This window comes from Squalius cephalus (genome assembly GCF_949319135.1).
Source record: "Squalius cephalus genome assembly, chromosome: 6".
Lineage (NCBI taxonomy): Eukaryota > Metazoa > Chordata > Actinopteri > Cypriniformes > Leuciscidae > Squalius > Squalius cephalus.
In genome coordinates, this window is record NC_137127.1 from 9,468,015 (window position 1) to 9,487,831 (window position 19,817).

The 19,817-nt window shown below is 34.9% G+C and overlaps 1 protein-coding gene across 6 annotated transcripts in view; it reads right to left on the minus strand.

Moving 5' to 3' along the window:
• Positions 1-19,817, minus strand: part of zc3h18 (zinc finger CCCH-type containing 18) — a 44,055-nt gene that overhangs the window by 23,135 nt on the left and 1,103 nt on the right. For all 6 annotated transcript variants that reach the window (XM_079873794.1, XM_079873793.1, XM_079873790.1 and 3 more), the window contains exons 2-9: positions 18,605-19,494; positions 17,553-17,637; positions 13,936-14,093; positions 13,742-13,837; positions 13,504-13,661; positions 12,447-12,476; positions 10,881-10,992; positions 10,331-10,617 (exon numbers count right to left, since the gene is read on the minus strand). In XM_079873794.1, coding sequence (XP_079729920.1) covers positions 10,331-10,617; positions 10,881-10,992; positions 12,447-12,476; positions 13,504-13,661; positions 13,742-13,837; positions 13,936-14,093; positions 17,553-17,637; positions 18,605-19,483 — 1,805 coding nt within the window. In that variant the 5' untranslated portion in view covers positions 19,484-19,494. The remainder of the gene's footprint in view (positions 1-10,330; positions 10,618-10,880; positions 10,993-12,446; positions 12,477-13,503; positions 13,662-13,741; positions 13,838-13,935; positions 14,094-17,552; positions 17,638-18,604; positions 19,495-19,817) is intronic.

A 19,817-nucleotide genomic window follows, 5' to 3' on the forward strand; every position in this document is an offset into this window, starting at 1 on the left:
GCGCAATTCACATGCTTTTACAAATTAAATAGTTACAGGCATATTTTGTGTGTGTAGGAAGTCAAACTAGAGTTCTGATCTCATCACAGAGAAAATGCAAACAACACTTTTGTGCAGAGGTGATCAAACACCACCGAACAGGTCTTGTCACATTTGAATTATGCGCTGTAATGCAATCTCATGCGTATTACAGCGCAGTGATTGGACTTGGTCTATTCTCATGAATAATACAAAGAAACTGATGTCGTAAAAGCATACTCTCCAGCCACGGCAGTCAATCACAACTCCAAATTAACCTCACTTTTCATGAAGCTGGTTCAACTGCTTTTTAAACTGGAAGAACAAAATAGCTAAAAAAACAAATAAACTTTAATTCCTTAATAAATCTTTTACCCTTAATAATTAACAAGTGCTATTGTTGTTTTCAATGACGTGAAACCTGTACATTTCTGTTAATATCTAAAGAAAATGTTTTAGGGTTTCATGACCCTTTAAATAGATTTTTTTTAATATAAAAGTCTTTACTGTCAATTTGATCAATTTAATGCAACCCTCACATGAATAAAAGTATTAATGAATTTATTCATATCTTTTTTAAACAAGCTTATTGAAAACAAACTTTTGAACACTAGTGGGGAAACCAATTTTTGGGAGTCTGGTCTGTACTATGGCTTATTCTGGACATGAAGTGAAGCGAATGGATAGACAAAAAGGACGAAGAATACATTCTTATTAATTTTAGATTCTGCCGAATAAAGCCGAATATGCTTTAAAGTAAACAAAAAGACATTTTGCATCAACTAACTGCAACAAGTTCTATATAGACAAACTCTCTGACATTACTCATGTTTACAAAGAACAAATCTGAATGAAAATCTCTATCATTTCATCACTTCACCCTTTACATTAATCACCTTTGTGACGTACAATGACGAAACCTACAAAGTCAACATGAAAAATGACGCAGAAGCACAATTCCAGTATTGCAAGAGCTGTCTGGTGAAAACAAGGCAAACAATGCAACCTGTTATGTTGCATACTTAACCATTCTGTGCTATAAATAAAAAATAAAAAAATTGTTTTGATTTTTAACCTCCATTTATTTTATTCCTGGCTTGGCATTGTTCCAGTTCCCTTTGCATTTTTCTTCACAGGTGAAAAATCTTTAAGTACACAAGAAAACGTGACAGTGAAAGACAGCATAGAGTACATCTATGAACAAAGTGGTGAAAACCACAGAGTAGGCTAACTGCCAAGTCAACAAACACTCATGGCACACAAACCATTCAACAGTTCAATTAATATTTCAAAATGCCCTGACATTATGGTGAAGTCTGGAATATCACATGCAGCCAAATGATACAAATTACGGAGAAGCAGAACAATAGATCAAAACAAAACAATGAAAGGGGCGACACAGAGGAATATACCAGACACCAACACAATGGAAAAGAGAACACGGATAAATTCCTCTTCTGGTCTCTCCACATCTTTGGACAATCCTGATTCCATAAAAATACATTTCCATTTAAAAAAACAACAACAACAACAAAACCTTCAACATAAAGAGATACTTCACAACAAACCTAACAAAAAATATTTGGATTATGACTGTCAATTTTAATTTTATTGTAAAAAGCATGTAGTGCGATAAAAACATTGACAATTAACACTTTTTAAAATCGCAAAATTTTTCATAATTTTGCGAGTATAGAGACAGAGCGACAAGCGTCATAATCTGAAAACCACTCTCATCGGACAATCCAACCATCTCCATTGACTTTGTATTGCGTGAAGCTGCCTCCTTGTAATTTCTGACTTTTAACAAAAAACAAAATGTCCGAAAGCTGCTATGTGACAGGGTGTACAGAAAAACAAGCTAAAAAACACAGAACTAAGTTTTTATAAGCTGTCGACCCCCAAAAAAGTAGCGTTTAAGGACACAAAAGTGGATACAGGCAATAAGACGTGAAGCATCTTAAGGTCCTTGCACACTGAGCCCCAAATTTTCATATGCATTTTTACGTATTTGTCATCCTAAAAATTCATCACGCACAGAAACTTTGCACACTGAGTCCGATGCGGATAAATTCGCAAAACAATACTAAATGAGGTCTTCAAACAGAGAGGATGATTTTGTTGTATGTGTATATATGTATATTTATATATATATATATATATATATATATATATATATATATATATATATATATATATATATATATATATATATATATATATATATATATATATATATATATATATATATATATATATATATATATATATATATATATATATTACACACATATATACATACATACATACATATATATACACATATATACAGTACCAGTCAAAAGTTTGGAAACACTACTATTTTTAATGTTTTTGAAAGAAGTCTCTTATGCTCATCAAGCCTGCAGTTAAAAAAAACAAAAACAAAAAAAAACAGTAATATTATGAAATATTATTACAATTTAAAATAATGGTTCTCTTTTTTAATATACTTTAAAATGTAATTTATTTTTGTGATGCAAAGCTGAATTTTCATCAGCAAGTACTCCAGTCTTTGGTGTCTTATGATCCTTCAGAAATCATTCTAATATGCTGATTTATGATCAATGTTGGAAACAGTTGTGCTGCTTAATATTTTTTTATAACCTGAGATACTTTTTTCAGGATTATTTGATGAATAAAAAGTTAAAAAGTACTGCATTTATTTAGAATAGAAATCTTTTGTAACAATATACACTACTGTTCAAAAGTTTGGGAACAATAACTTTTTTTTTTTTAATAAATTAGTACTTTAATTCAACAAGGATGCGTTAAATTGATAAAAGGTGATGGTAACGATTTATATTGTTAGAAATGTTTTTATTTTGAATAAATGCTGTTTTTATGAATAAATGCTGTTAACGTTTTACTCATCAATGAATCCTGAAAAAAGTATTCCAACAAAACATATTAAACAGCACAACTGTTTCCATCATTGATAATAACTGAGTATCAAATCAGCATATTAGAATGATTTCTGAAGGACCATAAGACACCAAAGACTGGAGTACTTGCTGATGAAAATTCAGCTTTGCATCACAAAAATAAATTACATTTTAAAATATATTAAAAAAAGAGAACCATTATTTTAAATTGTAATAATATTTCATAATATTACTGTTTTTTTTTGTTTGTTTTTGTTTTTAAATGCAGGCTTGATGAGCATAAGAGACTTCTTTCAAAAGCATTAAAAATAGTAGTGTTTCCAAACTTTTGACTGGTACTGTAATATATATATATATATATATATATATATATATATATATATATATATATATATATATATATATATATATACACACATACGTATATATCTTTGCTTTATTGTATTTGTCCTATTACTCTTATTTTTAATAACTAAAATAAAACAAATAATAACTATCATGATATATATTGTTTTTAACAGTAAAATAACACAAATAACACAAATAACAGTTATTCATACTGTGAAATAGGATTTTGGTCATATCACCCACCCCTAGTATCAGTTAGTCAAATGCTGTATTGAGGTACAGTTTCAGTTATGAAATGGCGTTGCATTTCCATTATTGCTATTTCAAATGTTAATTTCCTTAAACGAATTAGTCTGTATCTTAAACCGGAAACCAATTGAGTAGCGATGACCCAACATGAAGGCAAATAGACACACGAGAAAAAAAAAAAAAGAAAAAAAACTTGCCTTGACACATTCAGGTGAAGCCTAAAGCGGTGATTATGCACACCTTTCAACGTCACAGGGAGTTGCTTCTTGCAAGCAAACAGTGTCAATCTAATATCACACTCCTATCTTCACCACGCCTGGGAAATGGTTCACACAGTGAATATCCAGATTTAATTATTTCCTTCCTTCATTCCTCTGACAAGCCAAAAAAATTCCCTTGTTTCATGATCACGTGCTTGCTACTATAATGAATGTTCACAATCATTTACGTCAGATCCTTTTAAGACGCAACAATAGATAACAATTAGATCAAACTTTCACCTGTGGTGTAGGTAATACAAAGCTATGTAGTAATCCAATTCAAAATCATGCAACATTTGATAGTTGCAGAGGCTTCATTTCCACACTGCATTGACAAGTTTCATGAGGATAATAAATGAAACAAATCCTTCCTTGAAAGACTTACAACATATACTGCACATTTTGCACAATAAACACACACATACCATACATACATATACATATTAGTGCTGTCAAGAGATTAAAAAAAGTTAAATAATTAATCACACCTAACATTATCTATTTTTTTGTTGTAATACTTTCACATTTATTCTCACAAATAATGCAGAACCAACATAAAGACAGCATATTTCAAATACTATGCACTAAGAATGAAGGCTAGTATCACTGATACCAGAACTGATACTGATGTCCCCATTACATGGATTTTTTTCCTCCCCCGTCAGTTTTAGCCATTAATTATAACCATTCAACATAACAGTATAATAGAAAGCTATCAATTTTAACATTTAATTATAGCCTTTAAAAAAAGCTAACATTTAATGTATGGTGAACTTCAAACAAACTTCACATAAACTCATTGTAATAATAGGTTGTAAAACTGTCACATTTAGCTGTGCCTTTAATACATCAGGGTTCAACACTAAGTTTTTATTCCTAGGCAGGACGGTTCATATTTTTACCTGCCCTGCAAAAATGTGTTGTTTTTGACCCATGTAAACAGTGCTTTAAAGGGGTGGTTGATTATGATCATTATATTAGATATGAACTCTGTATTTATTAAGTCTTGTGTACGTTAACTTGAGTGCAGGTCTCAATTTCAACATAAAACTGAAAAACATGGGTGTCCATTACCGCGCCCGATAAGCATTCGCTAAACGAATTAGAACGATTCTCCGAATGTTTTACTTTAGGACACAGTATATTTTACAACTATAAACCGAAAACATTTCAAAACATTTTTCATTTATTGAATAAATGTTATTTCAGGCCAAATACAATAAGAATATCAATAAAATAAAAGTGGTGTTATGGGTTAATGCTAGTGTTACTTCAAAACTTAGTATTATTTGATGATATTACATTGACATTATTAATTAATTGACTAATTTAATGTATGTAATGAACAAGGACCAAATTTGTTTGCTGTAATCTACTAATGTATCCACCTTATTATCAATGCAGAAGTAAGCTATTTTACGTGAATATGCAAGACTTCCAATTCATTTGCTGCCCAGAGTGTTACTGCCAGGATCCGCCACTAGACATCCTCATGAATTTAAAATTCATTAAGATGTTTTAAGGTTAAAAAATATTGCTGCATGTGATTTAAAGACATAAATTAATCAAATTTGGCAGTGTTATGTAAAAAACTTCTGTTCTGTCACTTGTCGTCAGCTATTTGATGCAAGGAGGCTTTTTTGCAGGTTTTCAGCATAAGAAGTCCATGCAGTGCCGCTTCTGCAAGTTTTCATCACATCACCAAGACATCCTTTTCAAGCACTACAGAACTTGCCATTGGTCAGTTAATCCAACTTCCTTTCCCAGTTTACACCCAGAATGCGTTTGTATTTGGGGGTACATCCAAAGACTGGCATTAAGGAGAATGCCACATTTTCTTGCGACATCTGTGATTTTAAGGACATCTCTCAATTTAATCATGAGAATACTAAAATTCAGATGAAATTACACTACACTAAACACTGAGTGAAGTCACCCTGAGGTACTTTCCGTTTTTCCTTTTTTTTTGTGACTTTTGCAGTCTAACAAAATATTTGTAAATGTTTTAGATGTTTAATGTTTATAAATTGTTAAGATGCAGTTTCATGAGCTCAAAATACCTCTTGTGAGAATACAAAAATTCAAGTGAAGATACACTGGACATTTAAAGTAACCCTCTCCAGTTACTTGCATTTTATGGTGTTTTTGACGTTTTTGCACTTTAGCAAATATTTGTAGACGTTTAATGTTTAAATTGTTAAGCTGCAGTTTCTCAAAGTACCTAAATACTAAAAATTTCAGTGAAATTTCTCTTAACACTGGGTGAGTACATTTTATAGTATTTTTTGATGTTTTTGCAGATAATTTATGTTTTTCAAATAGGCCTAATTGTGATTTTGTTTATGTAAGGTGCAATTCATCAGCAGTGTGTATCTTATCAGAATCCTGAATTTAAATGCATGACTTTTAAGGTCTACTGTGCAGAAAATGTCAATGTATTTACCATTTTAAGGTATTTTCACAATACTGTTGATTTAATAAAATGTATTAAATAAACTATTATATTATTAAATAAACTGGCAGAATGGCTTGAGTGTTTAATATATAATGATGTTATTTCCTTCTTTTTTTTGGAGGGCAAAGGGGAATAATACAGTAAAGTTGTTTTACTAATATAAATGTACCAATATACATTTTTAGTTTAGGTAAAAAAAAAAAAAAAAAAAGAATGCTACTACAATTTAAAATATATAATTGGGCCAATAACATGGTTTGGTAAACGTATTTTTTTTTCAATTGGTTCAACGTATTATTTCTCATTGAGCCAATGTTAACAGACTATTGCAACAATTGATCAAATTAAATTTACAGAATTTCACTTGGGCCAATTGAAAAATTTAGATGTGAGCAGTCACTAGAATATTTTGAGTTGGGGAGGTTAGAATTTTTTTTACAGTGCAGAAAAACTGTTTTTGCTCACCCTCAAAAAGTGACAATATTAACAAGCTATAAAATAATATCAGCAGGGTATTTTGAGCTGAAACTTCACATACACACTCTGGGGACATCAAAGACTTATTTTACATCTTGTGAAAGGGGCATTATACCACCCCTTTAAGATTTTCAGGTAGGTCCAACAGGTAGGAACAGAAATTGAATCAAGTTATCAAACACTTCAGTATTCACTGCATAAATTCTAAATTAAATATAGAATAATCCTTATTAAAGCTACAAACGTTATTTAGTCAAGAGAAGCGAGTGATTTTCTCATCGTCTTAACATTAAACAGACAGCAGTAGGTTTAATAGGCTGCTGTCACTTTAAAGACATGACGCACATGATCCGGATCTGACAAACATCCTATTTTCTCACAACTCTTTGGGTTCGTTTAACATTAACTTAGTAAATGAAAACAGTTTGTGACTTCGTGTGGAGCTACATGTGAACGGAGCCGCTCTGAAACGCACGTAAATAATTAAAGGGCATGTACATATATATATTAAACACGTAAAGCATATATTTATTTAACTGATTCGCAGTCTTTGCGTATTCACAATAGCACTATGCTATAGTATGGTTTTAAAATGGTTTTAATAAATCGTGCAGCCTTAGAAAATGGTGTAAGAATTCATGGATTATCAACCTTGGAATGAGCCACTTCCGGTGTTTTGCCGGTTACTTGACATGGGCAAATTGCAATAGAGGATTTTTTTTAAATAGAGTACTCGAATGTACATACCCAATGATATACAATAATAAAATAAAAAAAATTTATAAATAAAAATATATATTATAAAAATATTTATTAAAATATTAAAATATTTGTCTAAGCATTTCATACAATGATAGGAGAAAGTATTTTAGCAATGAGAAATTACACAATTCAGATTTAATGAACAAAATGTAGTGTGTGTTCAAGTTTTCACTTTCAAATAAGATCAGTGGAACTGAAACTCCATGTTTATAGATCAAAGACATGGGGCAGACATAAATAAATGACAGTGTATTTCTCAAGTTTCAAGCTGACTAAATTGTTATGTTCACACAAAATGGGGAGAGTTACATCAGAATTTTTTTTTTAGAAATTTGAGACAACAGCATTCTTTGCGGTCAAACAAACTGGCTAGGTGTGAATCTCTTCCCACCTTGCCTGGTAAATGACTCCTTGCAAGTATCATGGGACAGATTCATGCATTTCACAGTGTCCCATTGCAGAATTCTGAGAACACGAGGGATTTACTCATGTGAGCGGGAAATTTATTGCGTGGGATCTTGGCCTAATGAATGAAATGCGAATCTCTTTTTTTATTGAGGAAAAATGAGAGCTGACGTGACGTAGAAGGTCAAAAGAGCAGCACTGGTGTGGCCATGAGATATGAATCTCCAGGAAATTTCCCATAAAGTGACCATAGTCAAATATGCAATCTGAGTCTGTGGTTAAGTGAATACAGTGATAAAGAAATTGCTGTGAGGGGAAATAAACCCAACTTGAAAAGACTATTGTTATAATGTCAGGAAATGCCTAAATTCCAGAAGAATTAGAATGCGTATTCAAACTAGTTACAACTGCAACAACAGTGCAAGTAATCTAATAAAAGAAAAGGCACCCTGCAGTGCTTTCCACAAAGAATTAATATAAATGTTAATTGAGGCCAAAGCTGCGGTTTAAAGTAATTTTATGTTCATTAACTGTTTAAACATAACATACATGGCTTAAACAGCTACAGCAACATTTTTGTGTCTTTATTTTATCCTTCAAGTTTTAGTTAGTATGATTTTTTAAAGATAAAACTATAATTTTTACTACTCAGTTCCTCAACTCCACAATTTCTACTGACCTGGCAAACGTTGTCTCAACAGAAATAAGAATTATTCCGATTTTTTATTTTAAGAATACTTTTCCCATTAACCGGTTAAAATGTAGAACACTGCTGTATGCTGCGTCAAAGAGGCATGCGTGCACTCTGATGTTTAACAAGCTCAACACGCACGAGAAGTGCATGGCGGAACGAGTGAAGTAGATGTGCTGAGTGAAAATGCAGTCACGCTCTGACAGCAGATGACACTGATGAAACCGCAGAAATGCAGCCGTTACTCCAGTAACGCCATAAAGCAGCTGCGCTACTTTCTGTTTCTGAACAAATTAACGTTTTAAACAGACATTCAGATTTTTGTATTTGCAGTGAAATACTTAAATATAGACTTAATTAGGCTATTTATTTTCAAACTTAAACATTTTTACATTTTAATCTGGACTATTACATGGCATGCCCTAGATATTGATTGAAAATGTTCTGATTCTTTATTACTGTTTGGTAACACTTTACAATAAGGCTCTATTAATTCATTCATTAACAAACTGAAAATGTTAATAGCATTTTAACATATTCACCTGAATAGAATGAATCATCAAAAAGGTGTGTGTTTTAGTACATTAAGGCACTTTAAGCGTGGGTAGTTGGACTAATAAGAATTAAGCATCTCCTTAGCCTGGCGTTGGTTCACCCTCCACCTATGCTGCCTATGCGTAGTGGTTTATAAAGACATTTGACTTTTTACAAGATTATTTCCTTTATCGGCAATAGCTACTGTTGTCAGAAAGAGAGTTTCTGGTGGTCAATAAAAAAAGAAAATGGAATATTAACATTGTTGCTGTTTAATTGGCAAATTAATCATAGATGGTTTTAATTACAGGTTAGAAATGTAATCCCGGAATTGTTATTTTGCGTTTAAAATTAAGTGGTGCAACAACTCGATTTAGACGCATGAATGAAAACTATGAACAGCACCAAATTAATAAAAAGCAATATATTTACCATGTTCTGTTTTCTATCATGCAGCGTGCACAATTGTGATAATGTAAGATAAACGCAAGTGCACCAGGGTTCGGTAGAATCAAGTTGAGTGTGAAACCAGACAAACGCTACGGGGGGCAACGGGAACAAATCGCGCTCAGACTCGGACCGCAGCAAATGTGCCCAGTGTGAAAGCCCCAAGTATCAACTTGGTACCGAAGTACCCGTCCTTTTGACAACCCTATCAACATGGAGTCTGGTGCACATAGTAGCTTATTTGAAAAGAAACTTCTCGCTTAGCCAGAAAAAAGACAATATGACCAACATGCAAAACAAGTATAACCACAGTTTGTCACACAATTAAATCTGAATTTGATCCTACCACAACAACAGACCAGCATACAAAAAGGGGACGCTCGCTGAATTTAAAATGTAGCAGTCTCTGTGAATGATTGTATAGAAAACACCAAAGAAATTAGTGGAAGTGCATGTAGAATTTGTGGTCAGAATTTCCATAGATTCCAAAAAGAAGTACCAAATGAGCTTAAACGTTCCACACTTTTACAAAATACAGGTATTATACTAATTCAGGTGGCACTCATTGCACCAGACTTCAAAATACAACTAAAAACCTATATCCCAAAAAGATGCATAGCAGCCAGGGAATCAAACTGGAACAGGCAGATTTCGTGAGTCAGTTTTGTGATTTTAGAGCGCAATATGCATCAGCCGTTTTTTTTACCTCTTTGTTATTGGACTTTGTTCCATCTAAGACTGTAGGAAGCTTGAAACTGACCTGGGTGGCATGTTTGTGGGCGAACGTGGTTTGAGTGGCTTCTCCTTCTCATCCTTTTTCTCCCGTGGCTCTCTGGGAGGCCGCTCTCTTGGCCTTCCCTCCTTTTCGTCACGTTTCAGACGATCTCTTTCCCATTCCTCCTTCCTTCGGCGGCTCTCTTTCTCTCGTTCCCGCTCTCTCTCCCTTTCCCGCTCTCTCTGCCTGCGCTCCCTCTCACGGTGGTCTCTCTCGTTCTCCCGTTCCCTCTCCCTGTGGCGCTCGCGTGGATCACGCTCCCGCTCTCGGTCCTGATGCACAAGAGAAAGAATAAAATCTCAGTTGTTCAGCAGTACAAATACAGGTACACAGCTCTCAGGGATACTTAATTCTGCTATATTCTATATTTTTGTATTATACACAATTTTGGCATAATTTGGTAAGCACATCATATACACACATCACACTGTGAATATTTAAAAGATAAGTAACTTCACAGTTTAGTTTTAAGCTAAAAGCCCTTAAGAAGAAATAACAAAAAACAAGTAAAACAGATGAACACTACATCACTCACAGGGTAGTACGGCAGTGGGGTCTCTGTGTACTGCACTCGGAAATTCTCATACTGGCCTCCTCGCCAAAAAGCTTCCATCTCATAATCGTAGTATGGGTCACCATATGGATCACTACCACAGAAAAGGTTGTTAAAAATACAGTTGGGAAGGGTGATAAACTGGGGTTTAAATGAATAGTGAGGGTAGGGGTGGGCAATATGACCAAAATCTTATGTCATGATATGAGTAATTTTATTTCACGATAACGAGATAACGATATATATATACACATCTATCTCACATGCTAAGGAGCGGCTTCATGTGCGCGCATCTCTCAGAGAGCATACTAAAATGAGTTGTCTTTCGCTGCTCATTGCTTTTCAACAGTTTAAAATCAACTTTATTTAAACCGCAATGCTTAAAAATGCAAACAATAAGCTTTCGTGACGGCGTACCACAGCAATGTCACTTGAGTTTAAAGGGATACTTCACCTCTGGAAAGATGAATGTGTATAAAATGGGTCATTTATGTAGTAGAAATGTGAAATTATTTTTGAATTTGGAGCCTTCTAGACTGAGAAAAGCCAGAAAATTAATTTTTGGCTTATGTGGATGAAAGACAACAACTCCCAGAATGCACTTGCTTCGTTGCTCTACGAGGCCACTACCAAGCCACGCCTACCGGTAAGAGAGCGCAGTTAAACAACAAGACTAGGCTACTAGTGAGTCTCCGTGACGAGTCTGCCCGGGATTTCGAGATCGCCCAAAATGTCCGGGATTCGGCTTTTGCGTTCTACAGTCGCCATTCATTATGTTTACTGTGGCGAGCAGGACGAGGCTGAGGGCCGCGGGAGAACGGCGCGAGGCCGGTGGCGTGATTACTGATGAGCGACGGAGGAGCGGGAATTTTCTTAGCAGTGTTACAAAGCACATCAACCGATCACTTGTTTAGCGTTCATGGAAACTTTACATTCAGATTCACCAATCGGAATAAATTCAGTTAGACTGAAACAAAAGGTATGCATGTAAACAATGAATGGCGACTGCAGAGAGCAAAAGCTGAATCCCGGACATTTTGGACGATCTCGACGGCCGGACATGTCCGGGAAAAAGAGGATGGTAACCTACTACTCAGCTTTCTCCACAGAACAGAGCCTGTTAGCTTAGCTTCCAAAGAAAGACGGCTCACACTATGTGTACATTCTGTGAGTGAGATCCCACCCTCTGTGGGCGGGTTGAAAACATGCGGGACAGCCCCTACTACTGGCTGAAGTCTTTAGCCTCTGGCCAAAAAAATCCTCTGATGACGCAAAATGATCATTTTTGCGTCATCGGAGGATTTTTTCCAGACAAAAAATACATAAATCTCTCGTCTCAGGGGGACATGAGTGAGGAAAGCACGGTAATTTGAAAATATTACAGGTTTTCTACTGATACAAAGCTTAATGCTAAATCCTGAAGTATCCCTTTAACTGCGATAGAGACGAAGGTTAACCGGTATATTGGCCATTCATAAGTGAGGGGGTACAAGTTATAGTTAATATACAAATTGTATTGAAGGGAAGCATTTCATTTATAGTACTCACCCGTAACCTGGATCTCTGAACTCAATATCACTGCAATGCAGAGAGAGAAAAAGGGTCAAAATTAGAGTGCTTTTTTTAAATCAACAATAATTAAGTTAAAATTTACATGAAAATGTAAGGATCATTGTATATTTTAGGTGCAGTGACAGGCCATCATTAAAGCTTTTTTCCATTTTGCCATTTGAGCAAAACAATAGTTTTAGATGGATGACAATTACCCATTACTTTTTAACAAACTACCCACATTTGAAATTAAAGGCTTAGTTTATTACCCCAAAATGAAAATAATTTCATCACGTCATTCCAAACCCGTTCGCAAATGCAGATATTTTAAATGAAATCTGAGATATTTTTGTCCCCTCATTGACAGTCCACGCAGTTACCACTTTGTCGCTTAAAGAGATCGTCAAACTAATCCATATAAACTAAGTGGTTTAGTCAATTTTCTGAAGAGATTTGATCACTTTATATGATAAACAGATTTAATTTATGCTTTTATTTACATTTAAACATTGATCAGCGAACATAAACAGAAGCGCAACCGCACTTGCTGGATGTGTAAGAAACAAACCTCATTGGTTCTTGCTGAAGCTCAAACGTGCTGCGTAACACGTGAATGAACCTCAATGGTTCTTGCGCATCAAGTGACCATGCTTGAGCTTCTGTTTACCATATCTGATGTGCGTTGATAAATGTTTTATGTGAATTAAATCTGTTCGTCATAAAAAGCGATCGTGTCTCTTTAGAAAATTTGAAACAAACCGCTCAATTTCTATGGATTAGTTTTACAATCTCTATGAACTTCTTTGAAGCGTCAAAGTTGTAGTTGTGTGGACTGTCAATGGTGAGCACAGAAATTTCTCAGATTTCATTAAAAATATCTTCATGTGTGTTTCGAAGATGAAAGAAAGTCTTAAGGGTTTGGAACGACATGAGGGTGAGTAAATGATGACAGAATTTTCATGCCTTTAAAGGAGCAGCAGAAACTTACCAGTGACCAAAGATAAGTGGAAGAGATCACACTCTAATAAGCTACTGATAAGTTATGGTTTCTTACCCAGCATCTCTGATCTCTCTGGTTATACGATAGCCACGTTCCCTGAAGAAGTCATTTTCTTTGTCAAAGTCTCGATCATCTTCACCTATGGTTACGGTAAAACGTTTTTCCTCGAAATCTGGTTCCTGCTCTTTACGGATGGTGGCTTTCTTCAACACCTAAAGAGAAAGCAGAGTTTTTTGAGTTGGAATCTTACAATGTCTTTCATCCTTAATATAATGTATTTTGAAAACCGTACCTCTTTGGCATGTCTAAGGCCTCTTTCCCAGGCGCTCTCCACCGGAGGATCTAGAGGCGGCGGAGGGGGAGGCAACTCTTCTGCGGCAGGGGTTCCCTGAAAGAAATGAAGATTCAAATGTTGAGTTGAAAATTAAGCTATTTTAATTCAAGAAGAAACAAATTAGTAGAAAATGAATTAAAAAGGATGCATACCCAGGGGTTAGCAGGCATGAGGGGGTGAGGTCCTCCTCCTCCTCCAGGAGGAGCTCCGTTAGGAGAGAAGGGGTCTGGCTTGGAGATGAGGGAGTAATTGCCTTTATCATTGACTCCTGGATGGATGAACCTACAGATCATGCCCCATGTGCAATTACCTGTCAGAGACCAGAAAGAAGTCATTATGATATTTAAATATGTTGAGCAGACCATGAAGGTACAAAAAAGCATCAAGTGGAATGAAAAAAAAAAAAAAAAAAAAAAAAAAAAAAACTATTATATGATAATATTATGCCCCTAAAACTCAAGATATCAGGGGAAAAATGCCCCTGTACAAGTTGTTGTCTCATATTTATATCATATTATACAGTTAAGCAATCTCACGTGCGTAAAGAGTGCAATATCACACAAGTGCTTATTTTATCCTGAATAGCATGTGTGCAAATGTGATATTGATTTTATACAAAAGTTAAATTAATAAGTTAATAGTGTAATATTTTACACAAATATTTTGCTCAGTTATGCCAACAAAAATATTACCTTCAAAACTCCTAGCAATACACAGCAGTGTTTCGTGACTGAATGAATCCGCGTTTTGAGTTTATCGGTGAACCAATGATTAAATGGCCCATTCATAAAGAGAGCCATTTACTTCATTCCTGAATGAACCAGCTATTTGAACGAATTGAATAAATGAATGAATAAATGACTCGATGACTTATTCATTTAGACATTTACCACCATCTACTGATAGTTTCTTATTTAGGGTATAATTTCATTAAAAAAATAATGTCATATTATGGGGATTTTCCCCACCCAAAATTACAATTGTGTTTATTTACATTTAAATTAAATTTCAAACCTGTATGACTTTCTTTTGCGGAACATAAAAATGAATAGAGAAAGAAAATACATTCCTTTCATTGTTAACAACAACAACAACATGAAGTGCATTAAATATTACAGATAATGTAAAATTATGAACGAAAGTATAATGAGTATAATGAAAATATTAAATAAAAAAATAGTTTTATAAAATAGTTTCCAAATCATTTTAAAATAAAAACAAATCAAAATAAAACACCTGCTAAAAACAATACAAAAATATTTTGTTTACCTGCATGTCATGTAATTATTAACCTACATCAGTGAACCATGAACTTTATTCTATTATTATTATTGACTTCATTTTATTATTGACCTAACTTATTACTGGTAACTTAAAATCTAAGGGGCTACTTTTTATATATTAGTTCATTGTTAATATATTAGTTCAAAGGTTCAGCTGATAAAAAAGCTCATGTACATTTGAAATAACATGAATTTGTACATTGTGTTTAAAAGACAAAAGGCTTCCAAAGACAGTAATACATGGTTAAATGATTTACTGAGTGATCAAATGATAATTAATGTGTTTGTCAGGAGCTGATTACATAATGTTGCAATGCTGAGAAAACACTTAAAAGTGAACTGATTTCTGTAAATCCAGTGATCAAATGCTGTGGGTCTGAATGTATTTAAGCAGAAGGCTTTTTAGAAAGTATCATTTAAAAGATAAAAATGTAGTTGTAGTAGATTACAAATGCAGTAGATTTTTGCTGATTCCAATTTTTTTTGTAACTATAATTGACAGCATATACAAACAAAATGTCAATTAAAAAATAAGAACAAATAAACAAATTGCAAACAACAGCACAAATAAATGCAATTTAATAAAGAGATATGAAATAAAAACGGCTTTAAGTTAAAGTTAGACAGTAGATTAGAATTCGGGTAAGAAATACAACAGAACTTAAAGTAATCAAATGTAGAATTACACTGACTGGCTAGTTCATTCATAGTAAAAATTAAATACAGATTAATGCTTAATTACAAAAGTTATTCAGTCAAGAGCAGTGAGTGATTTTCTCTTTGTCTTTTGTTCTTTGATTAACCTGACAGACAGCACTAGGAATATTAGGCTGCTGTCACTTTAAGAGTTTATGCACAGATCCAATATACCGTTACACACAACATGCGTTTTCTCTCAACTATTTACGTGAGTGAGAAAAGTGAGTGAGAGAAGGCGGGTGTGTGTCACTTTGCCCAGGCTTTACAGAGAATGGGCTGAAAAAGAGAAAATATCCAGTAAACGGCAGTTCTGTGGGTGAAAATGCCTTGTTGATGCCAGAGGTCAGAGGAGAATGAATGACCAGACTGGTTCAAGCTGATAGAGAAGCAGCAGTAACTCAAATAATCACTCGTAACAACCGAGGTCCGCAGAAGAGCATCTCTGAACGCACAACACGTCGAACCTTGAAGCAGATGGGCTACAGTAGTAAAAAATAAAGATGAAAAACCGCACTCTCAAGGTATAATTTCATAAATTTATTGTAACCATGTCCACACAGACGCGTTTCGGCCTAAGCCATCATCAGTGTGTACTGGCTTAGATGGCTTAGGCCAAAACACGTCTGTGTGGACATGGTTACAATAAATTTATGAAATTATACCTTGAGAGTGCGGTTTTTCATCTTTATTTTTGACAATTTTTTTACTACTCGCACCCATAAATGATTTGGGAGTTGAGCGCGCCTGTTCTCAATACTACAGTAGTAAAAGACACACCAGGTGCCAATCCTGTCTGAGGCTTCAATTCACACAGGCTCAGCAAAATCGGACAATAGAAGATTGGAAAAAACATTGCCTGATCTGATGTGGATCAATTTGTGCGACATTCAGATGGTAGGGTCAGAATTTGGTGAAAACAACATGAAAGCATGGATCCATCCAGCCTTAGCCTCTCCAATAGAGCAACTTTGGGATGTGGTGTGATGCTATCGTGTCAATATGGACCAAAATCTCTGAGGAATGTTTCAAGCACCTTGTTGAATCTATGCCACAATGAATTAAGGCAGTTCTGAAGGCAAAAGAGGGTCCAGACCAGTACTAGCAAGGTATACCAAATAAAGTGACCAGTGAGTATGAGTGAGTGAGTGTGTGCGTGTCTACTTAACTATATTTTGGTGACAAATTTGTACCCAGAAGTGACCAAAATCTGAAAAAAATCTCCAAAAACCTCCCTTTAGTGTCATCCTCATTTGTAAATCTGGTATAAAAATAAAGTAATTAAAGTTTTTTTTTTTTAAATGTAAAAATGCAGAAAGTTTTGTGTGATGGGTAGGTTTAGGGGTAGGGTTAGTGTAAGGGGATAGAATATACAGTTTGTACAGTATAAAAATCATTACGTCTATGGAATGTCTCCATTTAGATAGCCAAAGTAATGGTGTGTGTGTGTATAGTTTCATACTTTTTAAATAATTATATTAATTTATCACATTAACATTAAAACCATCTGCTGGTTTGCAGGATGTGCTCTGAGGATACATTCTGCTCACAGGAGAGATACTGTATTCAATTGCTCCCCCTACTGTTGTAATTTGGGCATACACATAACAACAAACTAAATGCAAATGACGTGCATATCAAACTTGAAAAACTTTCCTTGATGTTATAAACTCAGACTACAAAGTACGTACATCAAAGTTAGTTCAGATATCAGCTGAATCATTACATTTAGAAATGCTGTATTAGAAGATGTATAACCATTCAGAGAATTCAGATGAATGAAGAACTACCTTTCATGAAAAACCTGCATATGGGCCGGGGTCGGATCTTTCTGTCCATGGGGTCCTTAACCTCCCCTTCTTCAAGGTCATCATCCTGAAATGAACAGGAAAAAATACCTATTACAGCAATTAATAATGACTGGTTATTGATGTTATTGTTTTAATCCAAATCAAGGGCAAGTTATTTACTCTACCATTCAAAAGTTTGGGGTCTTAAGAAATTAATACTCAGCAAGGATGCATAAAATTGATCAAACATTACAGTACAGACTTGTTCACAGTGTTACAAAAGATTTCTATTTCAAATAGCCTACCGGTAAATCCTATTCTACAATATTTTCATTTTCAAGAATCCTAAAAAAGGTATCACAGTTTCCACAAAAAATATTAACTGTTCACAACATTGATAAATAATAAGAAATGTTTCTTGAATGCCAAATCAACATATTAGACTGATCATATTAGGATCATGTGACACTGAAGACTGGAGTAATGGTGCTGTTCCTTTGCCATTTCAGGAATAAATTACATTTTAAAATATATTAAAGCAGAAAACAGTTATTTTTAATTGAACTAATATTTCTCAATATTAATGTTTTAAATAGATAATGAATGAATAGAGTCGTGGTGACTTTTTTCAAGAACATACAATAATCTGACTGCCCCCAAACTTTTAAATGGTAGTGTATATATATATTTTTTGTATTTACATATATAATTAACCGATTAGGTGATCAATAAACATTGAGAGATTAAGTATTTTCTGCTTTAGCTGCAGTGTCATTTATTCTGATAAAAAAAAAAAATTTAATAAAATTTTTTTATTTCAATGGCTCCCTCTACTGTTATGGCCTGGCCAAACAATCCACAAAAAAAAATGTATGTGCATTACGCAAAGCTAACCTCCACAAATGTTGCATAAAAACTCAGGCTAATAAGAAAGGACAGAATGTTTAATCATGAAACCATTAAAACTGTCACAAATGGCTCAGCAGTAGTGAACTGAGATTGAACAGCTCCTATAATCATATGATAATCACAAACGATTTCAAAATACTTACATCTATCTCTCCCTCATCAATCTCTCCATCATCTTCCTCTTTCTTTTTATCACGGAAAGAATCTCTCCTGCCTCTTTCCCGTGAGTCTTCCCTTGAGTTTCTCAGCGGTGTGTCTTTATCTGGAGGCAGAATTGGTTTTCTTTCCTTTTTCTTCCGTCTCTTCTCCTCCTCTTCATCCTCCTCTTCCTCGTCTTCTCCATCCTCCCCAGCGGGACCCTTCTCTGCCTCGTCCTCCTCAGGAGCAGCAGCACTAATCTCATCTGGAACCTCCTCGTCATAATCCAGCTCATGTTCATCCAGATCTCTGGACACAGAAGATTCGTCCTTCAAATCACTCACTACCATCGCCGCCCTCCTCCGCCTCCTCCTCTCTTCTTCCTCATCATCCTCTTCCTCGAGCTCTGCACGGCCAGGCTTGGCGGTTGGCTCATCCTCCTCGTCTCGTTCCTCCTCGGCCGGGGTGAAAGGTAGCTCGTGTTCTGGGCCCGGTGAGTCAGGATCCGGTGATCTGGGCGTCTCAAGGATTTCTTCCTCTTCCTCCTCCAGGCTAGCATTCCGCCTGCTTCCTCGGACCGTCAAACCAAGGTTTTGTTGGTGGACGTCTTCTCTCTCCTCCCGGTCTATCTTGTAGTCTTCCAGGTCTGAAATATCCTCTGGATCTTCTCCACCAGTAGCTACTCTGTCTCCATCCTCAAAATCTGAGTCTCCTCCTCCACCCTGTATTTCATTTTCATCATCATTCAAGAGCTCACTGTCTGACACTCCCTTGTCTACTTCTGCTGGTGACTCAGGCGACTCCAGCAGCTCGTTGTCAGAGAGACCCTTCTCTTCCTCCTCGGGAGATTGTGGGGACTGGGTGGGGCTCTCAGGCGTATCCATCAGCAAGAACTCTGAAGCAGACATTCAATGAAAGCCAAACAGTTAATTCAACAAAAATAAACTTATTCGACATTCAAAACAGATGATTTACCTTCAACCCTCAGAAACCCTCTACAGCAGAATTACAACACTTGCTGCAATAATATCTAACATATTTGTGGGTATATGCATAATACAATGAACTGTACCACAGCAACATTTTAGACAAGAACCAAACAAGAGGCTTTGCTTACTGACACTACTGAAAACACTTTTAAAACAACTTTAGTAAATACATATTTGGCATGTTTTTTTAAATGATTACTTCATTAAATTCAATAATGCATTTCATGAA